The sequence below is a fragment of the Myxocyprinus asiaticus genome, chromosome 16 (genome assembly GCF_019703515.2).
Source record: "Myxocyprinus asiaticus isolate MX2 ecotype Aquarium Trade chromosome 16, UBuf_Myxa_2, whole genome shotgun sequence".
Classification (NCBI taxonomy): Eukaryota; Metazoa; Chordata; class Actinopteri; order Cypriniformes; family Catostomidae; genus Myxocyprinus; species Myxocyprinus asiaticus.
Window position 1 is genome coordinate 8,617,934 of NC_059359.1, and position 14,445 is coordinate 8,632,378.

Sequence of the window (14,445 nt, forward strand, 5' to 3'; positions counted from 1 at the left end):
CACATAATCAACGGTCTACATATCATCTGTTTGTTATTTTGCATAATCAGACATTGTTATCCCTTATTCATATTGGCTCAATGATTAATGTAACATTAGTGTTATTTTTTTCTGTTTATATTTGCAGTCTCAAATAAACTAAATGTCCCTGTACTCCCTAAATGTAAAGGACACACTTTATGTTAGGTGTCTTGAACCACTATGTACTTAAGCATCTGATTCAATGTACTTATTATGTACAAACGTGTTGCATTGTACATACATTTAAAGAACCTGCATTTAATTACATCTGTAGTTACACTGTAAACCCTAACATTACCCTTACCCCTAACCCTAACCCTAACCCTAACCCTACTCCTAAACCTAGCCACACCTCAACCTCAGTAGCAGCAAATGTGAATTTTGTGTGAATTTTGCAGAAGAATATGTATTTACACAATAAATACATTGTATTGTATGTATTTTAATGTTATTACATGGTAGTTAAAGACAACTAATATAAAGTGGGACCAATATAAAGAATGTTCAATGAAGATTTTGAATCTTCTGACTGCTGTTCTTCTGTTTCACAATGCATCACATATTAATTTCATAACCAAAATTACGATTTTTAACTGGTGAATGTAACACCGTGTGTATTTTAGTCAATATACCGTCCAAATTGCCCTTCCATGTACATTTGGTGTCTTTAGCATATTTTGGAAAATAATTATAAATCGTTCCAAAATAGTAATCGAATCCATTAGTGACAGATTTCAAGATATACCAAATATAAGCTTAATTTGTGGATACAGTAACGGGCATATCTTCTCCATTGACAAAAGTATTAACACATGGCTGAAAAATATTTTAGAGCTAAAAAAGACATTAATGCAGAGGTACATGTCACTTTATTGTGCCTCAGTTTCTTGCACACCCTGTTTTCCCATGGCAAACCCAGAGCCTTGTTTCTGGCTATGCCACTGTTTAATCAAAAATTTAAATGTTTTCATTAAAAATCAAATAAATCCCAGTTTGTTGGAAAACAACATATAAAGTATGAACCTATTCAACATAAATTTATGCTTGTGCTCAGATGAAAAATGGCACCTTTAAATGGGAGAAAGAAAATGATATTGGTTTGGAACTACATGAGAGTGAATTTTATGGTTAACTACCATTTTATGGTCCCACACTTGATTTTACCTCTAAAAAGTCAGTAAATGGTTTCTATGATGGTGCATGAAGTAAGCCACCCCATTCTTGTTTGGATCATTTGATGAATCAATATAAATTTCTAATAGCGAACAACTGAACTAATTCAGCGGGCCCCATCTTATTTCCCCTGACTGTCTTCCATTGTGGAAATTGAAATAAAAAAAGATATCCAATGAACACGGAACGCAATGAGAGGAGAGAGAATGTTGGTAAGGAGGGAAGCCCGACTTTAATCTCACTCAATAATAGGGCTTATTTTATTTCTCGTCTGTGAAATGAGCACGATGGACCTTCCATAGGGCCGGTCAAATTAAACGGCGCTTTAATTAAACCAGGGTTTGTGGAGAACTTCGAATATATTGTATTTCTCTGTATCTCTGTTAACCCTGTGATTGCTGGGATGATTGTTCACCTATCTCCAAGCACACAAAGGTTTGGAACCCCTTTAACTTTGCAGTGTTTAACAAACAATTTGATGACCATTCTAGTTTTTGAATTGCAAAATATGCAATTAATGGCAGCACAACAAGGGCTGCCTCTTATCTTCCATGTGCCATTAAAGGTAAAGTTTACCCAAAAATGTAAATGCTGTCAGTGTTTACTCACCTTCATTTATTTCAAAACCTGATGCTGTTATTTTTTCATAGTTTTATAGTTAGTAGTGAACACGGCTGGCCAGCTCCAAAAAGGATCAAAAAACACAATAAAAGAACCATACTGTGGGGGCCTGGGTAGATCAGTGGTAAAATACCCCTGGAGTTCGCTTGTTCGCTAGTTCAAATCCCAGGGTGTGCTGAGTGACTCCAGCCAGGTCCCCTAAGCAACCAAATTGGCCCGGTTGCTAGGGAGGGTAGAGTCACATGAGGTAACCTCCTCGTGGTCGCTATAAAGTGGTTCGTTCACGGTGGGGCAAGTGGTGAGTTGAGCGTGGTTGACGATCTCAGACGCGGAGGCAACTGGGATTCGTCCTCTGCCACCCGGACTGAGGTGAATCACTACGCGACCACGAGGACTTAAAAAGCACATTGGGAATTGGGCATTCCAAATTGAAAAAAAAAAAAAATAATAATAAAAAAAAAAAGAAAGAACGAACCATGCTGTAGTCCATATGACTTGTGTGGTATATTCCAAGTCTTCTGAAGCCGTACATTAGCTTTGTGTGAAAGGTAGACCAAAATTTAGGTCACGGTTCATAGAAAATCATCCCCTCTACTGCAGCTCTTAAATCTCCTACCCATCTTACATATTTAAACTGGAATTGTGTTCAGTAAGTTTACATGCGACTCGAGAACCAGTTTGATGTCAAACATACAGCAATCTTTGAATCTGAACATGGGCGCGAATAAGATTTTAGAGCTTTGGCAGAGGGCAAGATTATCAGTGAATAACAGCTTTAATTTGGTCGAATGGCTTCAGAAGACTTGAAATATAGTGCAAAAAAGTAATATGGTCTACTTTCATTGCACTTTTGGGGTGATTTTCATCATCTGTGATGTATAGAAAAAGCAGTGTACTATCACCAAAATTTCTCATTTTGCATATGAGTTTGGAACAACATCGGGGAGAGTAAGTAATGACAGAAATTCCATTTTGGGGTGCATTATTCCTTTAAAACACAGTTCCTGCACTAAAATGACCAGAAGGGGAAAAGATAAAATGCAGGGTCAAGATGAGTTGGAGGAAGCTGGTTTTAATCCCCATGACGACCAGAACGGTGATTGTTTCATCCATCAGATGCAGTCTCATTGTGCTTAGTGTTTCTCTAAAAACATCCATTTTGGCTGGACACTCTGGACTTTCTGGCTTTTGTTCTACTCAGTTAAAAACTTTCAGATGTTGAAGCACAGCCTATTTGGGGATTTTTTGAAAGTCTTTTATCACCAGTTGTTTTTAGGCATGTTATCTTTGCCTGGCTGAATATGCCACGATCTGTGAATGTGCAATACTCTTACCAGCCAGCAGAGAGAGGTTCACTTGAGTGCATTTTGGGGATTTTGGGTTCTCAGAGAGGCACATTTCATTTGTAACCCTTTGGGGTGTAATTAACTTGATTAATTAAAAAGACACTGAACAGTCTTTGCAATTAGCAGTTGCACTTGTATCATCAGATGAGCAGTATAGATGTCATTAGGGAGGAGAGGATCCACTGATCAGTGTTTCTGCAAGCTTTTTTCATCATATTAAAATATAATTGCGGCTCTCTGTATAATTAAAGCAAGTGTACCTACTCTGAATTCAAGGTTTATTTATTTTTGCCATGCTTGCATAGACAATCATGTGATAGGAGGACATGATCACATGTCAAAACTGTGTCTAAAGCATGTCACCGTGGTAAAATCAAATAACATGCCATGAACATCTGTAACAAAGAGATATTTCATGTGATGGTTATGTTTTTTGTAAATTCTGGTGTCACATATGATATTTGCTCCTGATAAATATAAAGATCATAATATGAAAGCTGTCCAGCCATTACTCACATTGTATATAGTCATTTTCAGTTATATTTTGAGAAGCATCTCTTACAAAAAAAAAAAAGTACCATGCTGTTACTGTCATAGTGCTTTTTTTTTTTTTTTTTTTTCAGGGTTGTTTGAAAATACACATTTTTTATGTGCTTTCAGTGGAATGATAAAACGCCACAATTTAGGTCTTTTTACATGAATTTACATAGTATTCCAATGTGCTTCAAAGAATAGGCTACCATGGTGTACGACCATAGTAGTGTCCTGGGAATGTATTTAGGTTAAATTCACCAACACAAAATCCTCATAAAAGCAGTCCAAAAACATTAACTTAAAGATGTAAACTTGGTTTCAACTTCCGAATTTCGTATACATTTTATTAAATGAAATAAATCTCTCTAGAGTGGCCAATCTTTGTTTCAACTTTTATTTTACGTCAACACTGCTCGCGAAGCGCGTCTGCGTGGCGCACGTAATCCTGACGTCAGCACGCGGTTAACCAATCAGAGACTTTGTTTACGTCAGCATTCCATCGCTTGACAGCGGGAGCGTCCTATTTGCGTCGCGTCGCAGGCGCGTTCAGCGTAACAAACAGCGAAAAGTTGAGCAGCAGCTGTCAGTTTCAGTTCCTTTTTTCTGCGCGGTTTACGCGTATGTTTCTGATGTCTGCCATGGACAGATCATAAATGAGACATATTGCTTTGTTTTATTGATAGTTTTGATCTACCGAAAATATGGATTATATTCAGTCGTTTAGAGACGCGATTGCTGGTAAAATCTGGCCTGTTACCGTGAGGGAAGTTCAGTTCAAAGACTACTCTGATGCAGAAGTGCCAATGGACAACGCGAAAGAGACACACACTACAGGTTTGCGGTTTGTGTTCTTCGCAAAAAGTTTTAGAAAGTTTTAGAAATGTAACATTGAAACAGTTTAAATGGCTAGCGCAGAGTTTTTAACAGTGAAACATGGCTGATGGCTGCATAACTACAGCGTGTTATTCATTAAGAGAGGTTTGACATTTAAGCTGCCTTTAGTACTTTGAATAACCATTTGCATTAGATTTTGCTGGACTGTGCGTGTTATAGATATAAACGTCTGTAAGGAAGAGTTCCTGTGGAGGTTTTTAGCGAACATGCACGAGCACTTCAAAGTGTAAAAAGTGGGTTTGGTGCGTTGTTTGAGTCATGTTTCGTTTGCTCAAACTCTACTTACTAGCCCAACACATTTAGGGTTCCCACAGTCATTGAAAAGCTCAAATATTAGGCAATTTTAAATGGTAAATTCCAGGCCTGAAAAAGGCTTAAGTCTAAAGTAAATATAGAGTACCAGTCAAAAGTTTGGACACATCTAATAATTCTCTATTATTGCTATTTATTCTACTATTGCATTTATAAAGTCATCATAACTATGAAATAACACAAATGGATGTATGGTAGTTACGTAGTATAAAAAAAAAAAACTGACTTATATTTTAGCTTCTTCAAAGAACAGCTTTGCATCATTTAAAAAGCATAAGTGCTTGTGTAAAAGCACAATTCAGCATGAAATCATCAATGTGTCTTTTGACAAACTAGTTAGAAACATTTATGCGCTTTAAGAGTTGTCATTTAAATCTATTAATTCCAAAGATTAGTGCTTTACGTACAAATGAAAACGGCAATGGCATGTGTTTGGGGTGAGAATATCTTTTTGTCTGACCAATGGATGATGAGGGGGTTAGGGAAACCTGTTTGAAAACAGTCATTATCTTTACAGTTTTATTTTGTGATATTAGTGTCACAGAACACACTTAACCTTTTCAGAACTTAATAACAGCTGAAACCGGAATACACTCACAAGGAACTATATTAGGAGGACCTGTATACCTACTTATTCATGCGATTATCTAATCAACCAATTGTGTGGTTGCAGGGCAGTGCATTAAATCATGCAAATGTGTGTCAGGAGCTTCAGTTAATGTTCACATCAACCATCAGAATGGGGAAAAAATGTCATTCCAGTGATTTGGACCATGGCATTATTGTTGGTGCCAGACAGGTGGGTTTGAGTATTTCTGTAACTGCTGATCTCCTGGGATTTTAATGCACAACAGTCTCTAGAGTTTCCTCATAATGGTGCCAAAAACAAAAAACATCCAGTGAGCGGCAGTTCTGTGGACAGAAACGGCTTGTTGATGAGAGAGGTCAACGGAGAATGGCCAGACTGGTTCGAGCTGACAGAAAGGCTACGATAACTCAGATAACCCCTCTGTAAAATTGTAGTGATCAGAATAGCATCTCAGAATGCACAACATGTCGAACCTTGAGGCAAATGGGCTACAACAGCAGAAGACCACGTCGGGCACTTTATTACAACCATAGTGTTCCTAATGAAGTGCTAAGTGAGTGTATATTCACATTTTTTGTGATTTGTTGGGACACAGGGACACACCTTCTGAAACCAGGACTGTTCCGAGGGGGACATCTGGTAACCCTATTAATTAGGCCAGACATGAATAGAGTGCAAAAATGTGCCTGCTCTGGAAATGCCAGAAACAGGCCAGGAAATAGCAATGAACTGTTAGTTAGACAGATAAAAGTTCTCACTTTCAGAGCAGATAACCTGCCACAAACAATATAGCTGTTCTTTTTCTTTGGACATGTATCAAAGCAATGCAATACTGATAGCACAATAAAAGCTTATTTACATGAATGTGGTTTAAAAAAACAACATAGGCTACAATGGGCTACAACAGCAGATGACCACGTCGGGCACTTTATTGGGGCCATAATGTTTCTAATAAAGTGCTCAGTGAGTGTAGTTGGGCCACCTAGAACTCCAGTAATTGTGCTATTTACTTACTTTACTTTTTGGGTTTCATCAGTACTAAAAGCTTTCTGTTGGAATTTCAGTAGGCATTTCTGTATAAACCTCCATGCAATCCCAAAAATAATGAAATAACGGCCCAATGTTTTCTGAATTGCCCCTGGGCCCTCATTACGAGAGAAAGAGGTACCAGTATAAAGAATGAGTGGGCCCCACTGGTGCCATGCTGGAAGCGCATGGAGTCCATTAGCATATATCTGCACTGGCTTTAGTCTGGCGTGGGAGGCACAAGACGTCCTGCTTTTCTCTACATCACCTCCAAGATGAATGGTGTGTGTAGGTGTGTTTTATCAATCACGAGTGAGTTATTACAAGACTAATTGATTGGTGCATTTGCCATTAGTAAGGTGTGCCAAACCAAGAGTCAATATGTGGATGCCAAAACAGATGTACATCTGAACCCAGCATGGCTAGGATTCTTTAAACTGTTCTTTTGTAAATGTACCTATGCTAGGAGTGGGTGGTATGACCAAAATCTTGTCACATTTTATATCACAGTAATGGTAAATGGGTAGTTGGCATTAAATACTTTTAGGATGTTGACATGTTCTGTGATGTGACATGATATACTCGATCTAAAAACATTTTAAATGACATTTTGTTAATTATTTAAAATATTATGCATTTGGCATAGGGCAGCAAAAATATTGAATAAATAATCGAGATTACAATAACAGCTGCCACAATTAACTAATCTCGAAAAAAAAAAGTAATTTATAGCAAATGCAGGTCTCCTCATGTTGTGTCAAAATCTTCTATTTAATTTTCTATTTAATGGGTATTTTTTGCAATGGTTGACCATTGTAACTAGTCGCAGACAAGTCCGTTTCTCGCTTCTGTGTTTAATTTCTAAAAATTTGAAAAAGAGCTTTGTTTTTCATACTTCTATAGGGCCAAAAATGTGAAGTTGACTGTTCAGGCACTGTCTTTATTTTCTGATAACACAGCTATAAAGTAATTCAGAAACAGTTCTTGGCTAATTTTGGATGTGCAGCCTACATAAAGAAAATTACATGCAGTTTATATACCTAAAATAAGTATTTTAATATAAATTCAATTAATCAAAATTAATCACAATTACAATATCAAGGAAAATGATCGACAGTTATGATTTTTTTATCGTAATCGTGCAGCCCTAATGCAGCTTTATGACCTCATGTTGCTGAGACTTTATGCAGAATTCGCAGAATCTTTTAAAATGAACTAGTGAAAGATTTTATTTATTTTGTTTAACCTACATTCTTAATGTTTTCTAAAAAAAAAAAAGTCCATTGACACATTATGAATCAACTTCCCATACAGTATATATACTGTACATACACTCATTGAGCAATTTATTATGAACACTATGGTCCTAATAAAGTGCCCGACATGGTCTTCTGCTGTTTTAGCCCATCCACCTCAAGGTTCAACATGTTGTGCATTCTGAGATGCTATTCTGCTCACTATAATTGTACAGAGTTGTTATCTGAGTTACTGTAGCCTTTCTGTCAGCTTGAATCAGTCTGGCCATTCTCCATTGACCTCTCTCATCAATAATGTGTTTTCATCCGCAGAACTGCCGCACACTGGATGTTTTTTGTTTTTTGCACCATTATGAGTAAACTCTAGAGACTGTTGTGTGCGAAAATCCCAGGAGATCAGTAGTTAACAGAAATACTCAAACCAGCCCATCTGGCACCAACAATCATGCCATGGTCGAAATCACTGATTTGACATTTTTTCCCCATTCTGATGGTTGATGTGAAAATTAACTGAAGCTCCTGACCCGTATCTGCTTGATTTTATGCATTGCACTGCTGCCACATGATTGGCTGATTAGATAATTGCATGAATAAGTAGGTGTGCAGGTGTTCCTAATAAAGTGCTCAGTGAGTGTGTGTGTGTATATATATATATATATATATATATATATATATATATATATATATATATATATATATATATAGTATATACTATATACAGTATATTAGTATTAGTTATTAGTTATTCTAGCTGGAAATGTATTTAAAATAAATAAATAAATAAATGTATTATTTAACCATATGACAATGTCTGTTTTTGGACAACTCAGTGAATTACATATTTTGCAAAGGTAAAAATAAAATGGACTTCATCTCACTTGATTACCTTCTGTTTATATTCGAGACTTGGACAAAAATAATAAGATGAATATTCATTACAAATCGAATTATAAGTCTCACATTATTAAAGACCTGTGATTAAAAAAAGACTCAAAACATTAAGACTAACTGTGAAGAGGAGGAGGGCGGGGCCGGGCCGTAAGTGTGCACGAGAGGGATAAAGCCGAGCCGGATGCGGCAGTTCGGGAGAGAGAGGGCCACACATATCTGCCGTGTGTGTGTTTATGTTTGTGTCTTTTTGTTTCATTAAATATTATTCTGACTGTTCAGCTGGTTCCCGCCTCCTCCTTGCCCATTTTAAACCCTGTTACACTAACATTATAAAATGGATAGTTCTGACTTTTTGAATGTCATATTTAAAGCCGTTGCAAAATAACACTGCTTTTGCATTGTATCTTAAAAACAGCACTTAATTACAACTTTTTACTCATCTTGACTTTTTTGGGACACATCTTTTTTACATTCCTCCATGTCTCTGTTGCTCTTACATGTGAATAACATAACTCAGTCCTGTCCGCTGATAGCCACGTAGATATATCTATGCGGTATAAACAGTATAGCAGAATCTCTACCGGCTGACACGTTTTTATAGCACAATATATGTTGTCATACCGCACAGGCACAGCCCTACCCTGTGCTAATCAGACAAACTGCGCGGGACACAGAGGAAACATTAGCGCTGGCTGCATTCACCTCACCTTTGAGTTTCATTTATTGCTTCAGACTTTTACGACCCCAGCGGTGTTTGTTTTTGCGCTTGTCTAGACTAAATGCTAAAGTGGCAGGGAGGGTTGATGCTCGGTGGATCAGACTTTGCCCCGATTCAATAGCCTTTGAAATTGTGACTAAGCATCCAGGCCCAGCGAGCGGCAAAGGCCTAGGGAGCTGTTTACCTGCAGCACAGCAGCTGATCTTTCAACTCTAGCCTGTGCTAAGGGTCTGTTTTCCCATTACCTGCATTATTTCTCCCCCTTTTCCTGATGGTGGATATGGATTTACCATTAAAGCCGCCACATCCAGTGAGATGAAGAATGGGAAAGGTGTCTCTTCCTCAGAGAACTGAGTTGGCCGTCACGTCTCAGCCCAGTGTGCTCTTTAGTCATGCTGATAAACTTAAAGAAGACTCATTCTTTATTTGTGCCTCGTGTGTCATAGGTCATCTCTTAGAAATCATGCATCATATCACCTGCAAGGAAATCTAGAAGACAGTTGGTATGTTTGGAGAACCATAATACCATATTAATCTTTAAAAAAAATGCAGTATGCAAAATGTATACTGTGCACAGTATGAAAATTTCCTTAATGCTTGAAACACCCAGATGTCCTACTATCTATTTTTGCCAAAATGTGCGATATACAACCAGAGTACAATGCGCAGGACTTGACTTTCCATTTCCAATGTAATGAACAAACTGAAATCTATTAAAATGCATCATAATATTGCATTGACAATATTCCATTAGCTTTGATTTCAACATGTTCTTGACTTATATTTGTATTGAGAATTGCATTATAATGCAAAATAATGGTATTTACGATGATAATTGGACATGCATGTTAAATTAAACAGTTGCTAAGTTTGGAATACCCTACAACCTAGGGCTGTCACTTTTATGAAACTTGGCTGACGATTAATTGTCAAACAAATAATTCTGTTTATGACAATTAATTGTTTTGGGTTTTCACTATTATGCCGATTACTGTCATACAAATTGTCATTGCCTACTTAAGATGTATGTGTGCTTAATGTTTAAGGCTTTTAAACTTGTAAAATATTTCACAGGGGTAGAATGACATGAAAAATTATATTTTAAATATCAAAATATTTCCAAATACTTAAAATATGTCTCTCTTTTTGGTCATTTTTAATGTTGGTGCATTTTACATTTACTCTGATATTTTGGAACCCAGCCAACCTGAATAGCTATTAGATTCTATTTTATTATATAACATTATATTATATATAATCAGGCACCTCCTCTTCGGTGTGACTTCGTGTCATTAATGCTGCGTGTATGACACTGCAATGACCAAGAACATTTGCGTTTACGCGAACATTGAATTAAAGTGAAACTAAAGCTATTTGTGTTCACTATCTTATATTTTGCTTATATTTCGTGGGAGTTTGGCGCGAACCGCTGCAGACGGTGCTTTCATCATAGCACTTAAGAAACTGTAAATTTTCAGGAGCTTCATTTGGTGTGCTCACATAATGCATTAACAACGGAAAATTAGACACAAAAATGCGCCGTTCATGGCATTTCTATATTCGCTGAAAAGGCCCATATTCGGAGAGTAAAATGTAAAATAAAAAGATGCATTCACCTGAGAAGCAGCATATAAGATATTTAGACTTGCTTTTAGAGAATAGATCATGAATATAAGAATATTTTGTCTTTACTGCACTCGCAGAAGTATAACTAAGTGAAAAAATACACTTATATTTGAGATACATTCTCTAAATATCTTATGTTACTTCTCAAGTAAATGTATCTTGTTTTAAGGATTTTTAGACAATTTTAAATGGAAAACAAGACAAAAACACTTGATAACAATAGGATTTTTGCAGTTAATTTCTTTACTGAATTAAACTTAATAAAAAGGGTTTTGTTCCCTTTAATTCAGTGAATGTCATTGAGGTATTTTTAAAAGATGATTTTGTCCTCTTCATTGTTAGTAAGCACGTTTAATACAACCTTTTAATTCGGGGCACAAGCTGAATAATCTGTTAAGAGCTAATGATTAATCGTTGCAATAATCACTGAATAGTCGAATAATTGTTCTAATAATCGTTAGATTAATCGATGATCAAAAATAATTGTTAGTTGCAGCCCTAGTGTGGAGTTCAGATTCTCCCTGATGTAGCATTCATACTGTAGTCCCAGCAAACTCTCTCTCACACACACATCAGCTACTATGTCAGTCTGGGCTGTCTTGTCAAGTGTGGAACTTTACCATGTGCCATGTTTTTCCCAGGACTATCTGTGCTTCCCTCACTAAATATCATGAAAAACAGGAATTTTCCATCAAACTATGTGCCTCCCACCTTTACATCATGAATAGGTCATTTACATGTAGAAGTCTTAAAGGTACAGTAACAAAAACAGCCTGTTTTATTCCAAGGATCAGAGACGGTTGGAATGGTCATACAAAACTAAATTATGACCATTTTTGGTGTAAGAAACCTTGATTAAAATGACTATTGAATCTGAGGAAACAATAATAACAAACATATAGGATATGGCCTCTCAAGGAGAGACAATAGGACCATTGAGTTAAAAGCATCTGAGACAACTTTTCCTTATAGTATTTTCAACACTTGACAGAATCATTTTAATCAGCATTTGCCAGAAACTATATCAGACTAATCCTGCGATCATATAACGTAATATGTGTACACATAAATACATGATACACACTGTTATGGATACTCGTAGTAATAACTAATACATGTTGCTATTACCAACACAAGATATGAGCCTTGCAGAGTGTCTGTTCACAAATGCTAAGTAGTTATTGAATGTAAACTTATGACCTACCATGAGTAAAAGCATTAAACGTCATGGTAATATATTACATGGAAGTCCATAAAAGTTAGAAAAGTGTGTTTTTTAGCTCTTGATTCAGCTCGTACAAGAAATGAGTGGTATTACGGCATAAAACATGCAACAGTAGTAATGTTTTAACTGGTAGAGATTTTGCCATGCCATTTACAAGTTTATTGATGCCATAACCACATTAGCACGTTTTTGTTTGAAAACGCATTAACTTGGCCATGTTAACACCTCTCATCCACACAAGAATGCCATTTTACTCCAGCAAAAAAGGAGGGTTTCGAAAACACTAGTTTTCTGCGTGCTTTGGAAAATGATGACGTTAGGAGTTTTCAAATGAAAACAGTTTAGAGTGGATGTGGCCTTACAAGTCAAAGCAATGAAGAAACATGGAATAATGCTAAAAAAATAGAGCGGGACATCTTCCAAACAAATCAAAACAAGAACTAACTTGTTATTAAGTGGTGTCAGGTGAAGCAGAGTTTAGTTGTTTACAACTTGTCAAATTAATATCGATTAATTTTTGTTGAATTAAACATCACATAAGCATTCTAACACAGAGCGGTGAATACAAACAATGAAGATGGCGAAAGCATCTAGCAATTTTGTCTGGACGGACGATGAGGTTGCTTTATTACTACAATTACTTTGCTGGAGAAGCGTCAGTAAACTCAAAATCTTGAGCATCACAAACACAGTCCTGTAGTCTGCCATTGTAGTTTTGAATGTCTCGCGTGTTGTTTTGAAGCACTCGTGCGCATGCCTATAGACTGAACATGTAATACACGTGCGCATGACGTCATCGTTTTCACAGATTCGCGTTTTTGTATGTTTACACGGAGACGATTCCGGCATCGTTTTCAAAAACGTGCACTTTGAAACCCGATTTCAAAAGTTTGCGTTTTCAGGCCCCAAAACGCCGTTGTCGTGTAAACGAACAGCCAAAACGCATAAAAAGTTTTCCGTTTTTAGTTGAAAACGTTGTTGTGTAAACAGCCCCTTAGTGACAATAGACTTCAGTTATAACTAAGGAATTTCTTAAGGGGTTTCTTGCAACCGGGCCTAGAACTTTAGGCTAAGTTTTATATTGGTTTCATTGTTTTGAGAATTTTTTTTTTTTTAAATGAGAAAATAATAAGATGAGATGTGCTTTTCTTTTGTTAAAGGAATATTCCAGCTTCAATACAAGTTAAACTCAATCGACAGCATTTGTGGCATAATGTTGATTACCACAAAATATTGTTTTGACTCGTCCCTCCTTTTCTTTAAAAAAGCAAAAATATTTTAACTTTTCGGATTGGCCCCATTGACTTCCATTGTAAGTGCCTCACTGTAACCCAGATTTTTCTCAAGTAGAAGTAAAAGTACTAACATAAATAATTACTTGAGTAAGAGTAAGAAGGTATCCAATTAAAAGAGTACTCAAGTAGTGAGTAACTCATTACTTTCACAAATGACATAATGGACGTTAACTCCCCTATATTCCATTACATAATACACATTTAACATGTATTACAGAATTATTATTAATGTCATCATTCACCATCATGTTGTTCCAAACCCGTATGACTTTCTTTCTTCCATGCAACACAATTAGGAGATATTAAACAGAATGTTTGCCTAAGTCACTATTTACTTTCTGTGAATGTGTTTTTTTCCTCTATATTTTGAAAGTGAATGGTGACCAAGACTGTCTGTCCCTAACATTCTGTCTAACATATTTTGTGTTCCACAGAATACAGAAGGTCACATGGGTTTGGGTTGGGAAATCATGACGGAATATTACATTTTGGCTGAGCTAGCTCTTTAAAGGGATAGTTCATCCAAAAATGAAAATTCTCCCATCATTTACTCACCCTCATGCCATCCCAGATATGTATGACTTCTTTTCTTCTGCAGAACACAAATTAAAAATAATATTTCAGCTCTGAAGGTCAGTACAATGCACAAATGGGTGCCAAAATGTTGATGCTCCAAAAAGCACATAAAGGCATCATTAAAGTAATCCATAAGACTCTAGTAGTTTAATCCATATCTTCAGAAGTGATGTGATATGTGTGGGTGAGAAACAGATTAATATTTGTCATTTTTTGCTAGACAATCTTCTCCCTGCTCAGCAGGGGGTGATATGCAGAGAAGAATGTGAATAACTAAAAACACAAGAAGAAGAATGTGAAAGTGATCTGTTTCTCATCCACACCTATCACATTGCTTCTCAA

General features: G+C 36.5%; 1 protein-coding gene across 4 annotated transcripts in view; it reads left to right on the forward strand.

The window, feature by feature from the left end:
* The window catches only part of LOC127454461 (oxidation resistance protein 1-like), a 240,049-nt gene that overhangs the window by 137,606 nt on the left and 87,998 nt on the right, over positions 1-14,445 (forward strand). The window contains exon 1 of one of the 4 annotated variants that reach the window (XM_051721689.1): positions 4,239-4,529. The exons of the other annotated variants lie outside the window; for them this stretch is intronic. Coding sequence (XP_051577649.1) covers positions 4,397-4,529 — 133 coding nt within the window. The 5' untranslated portion in view covers positions 4,239-4,396. Of the gene's footprint in view, positions 1-4,238; positions 4,530-14,445 lie in introns of those variants that run through there. 4 annotated transcript variants of the gene reach the window in all.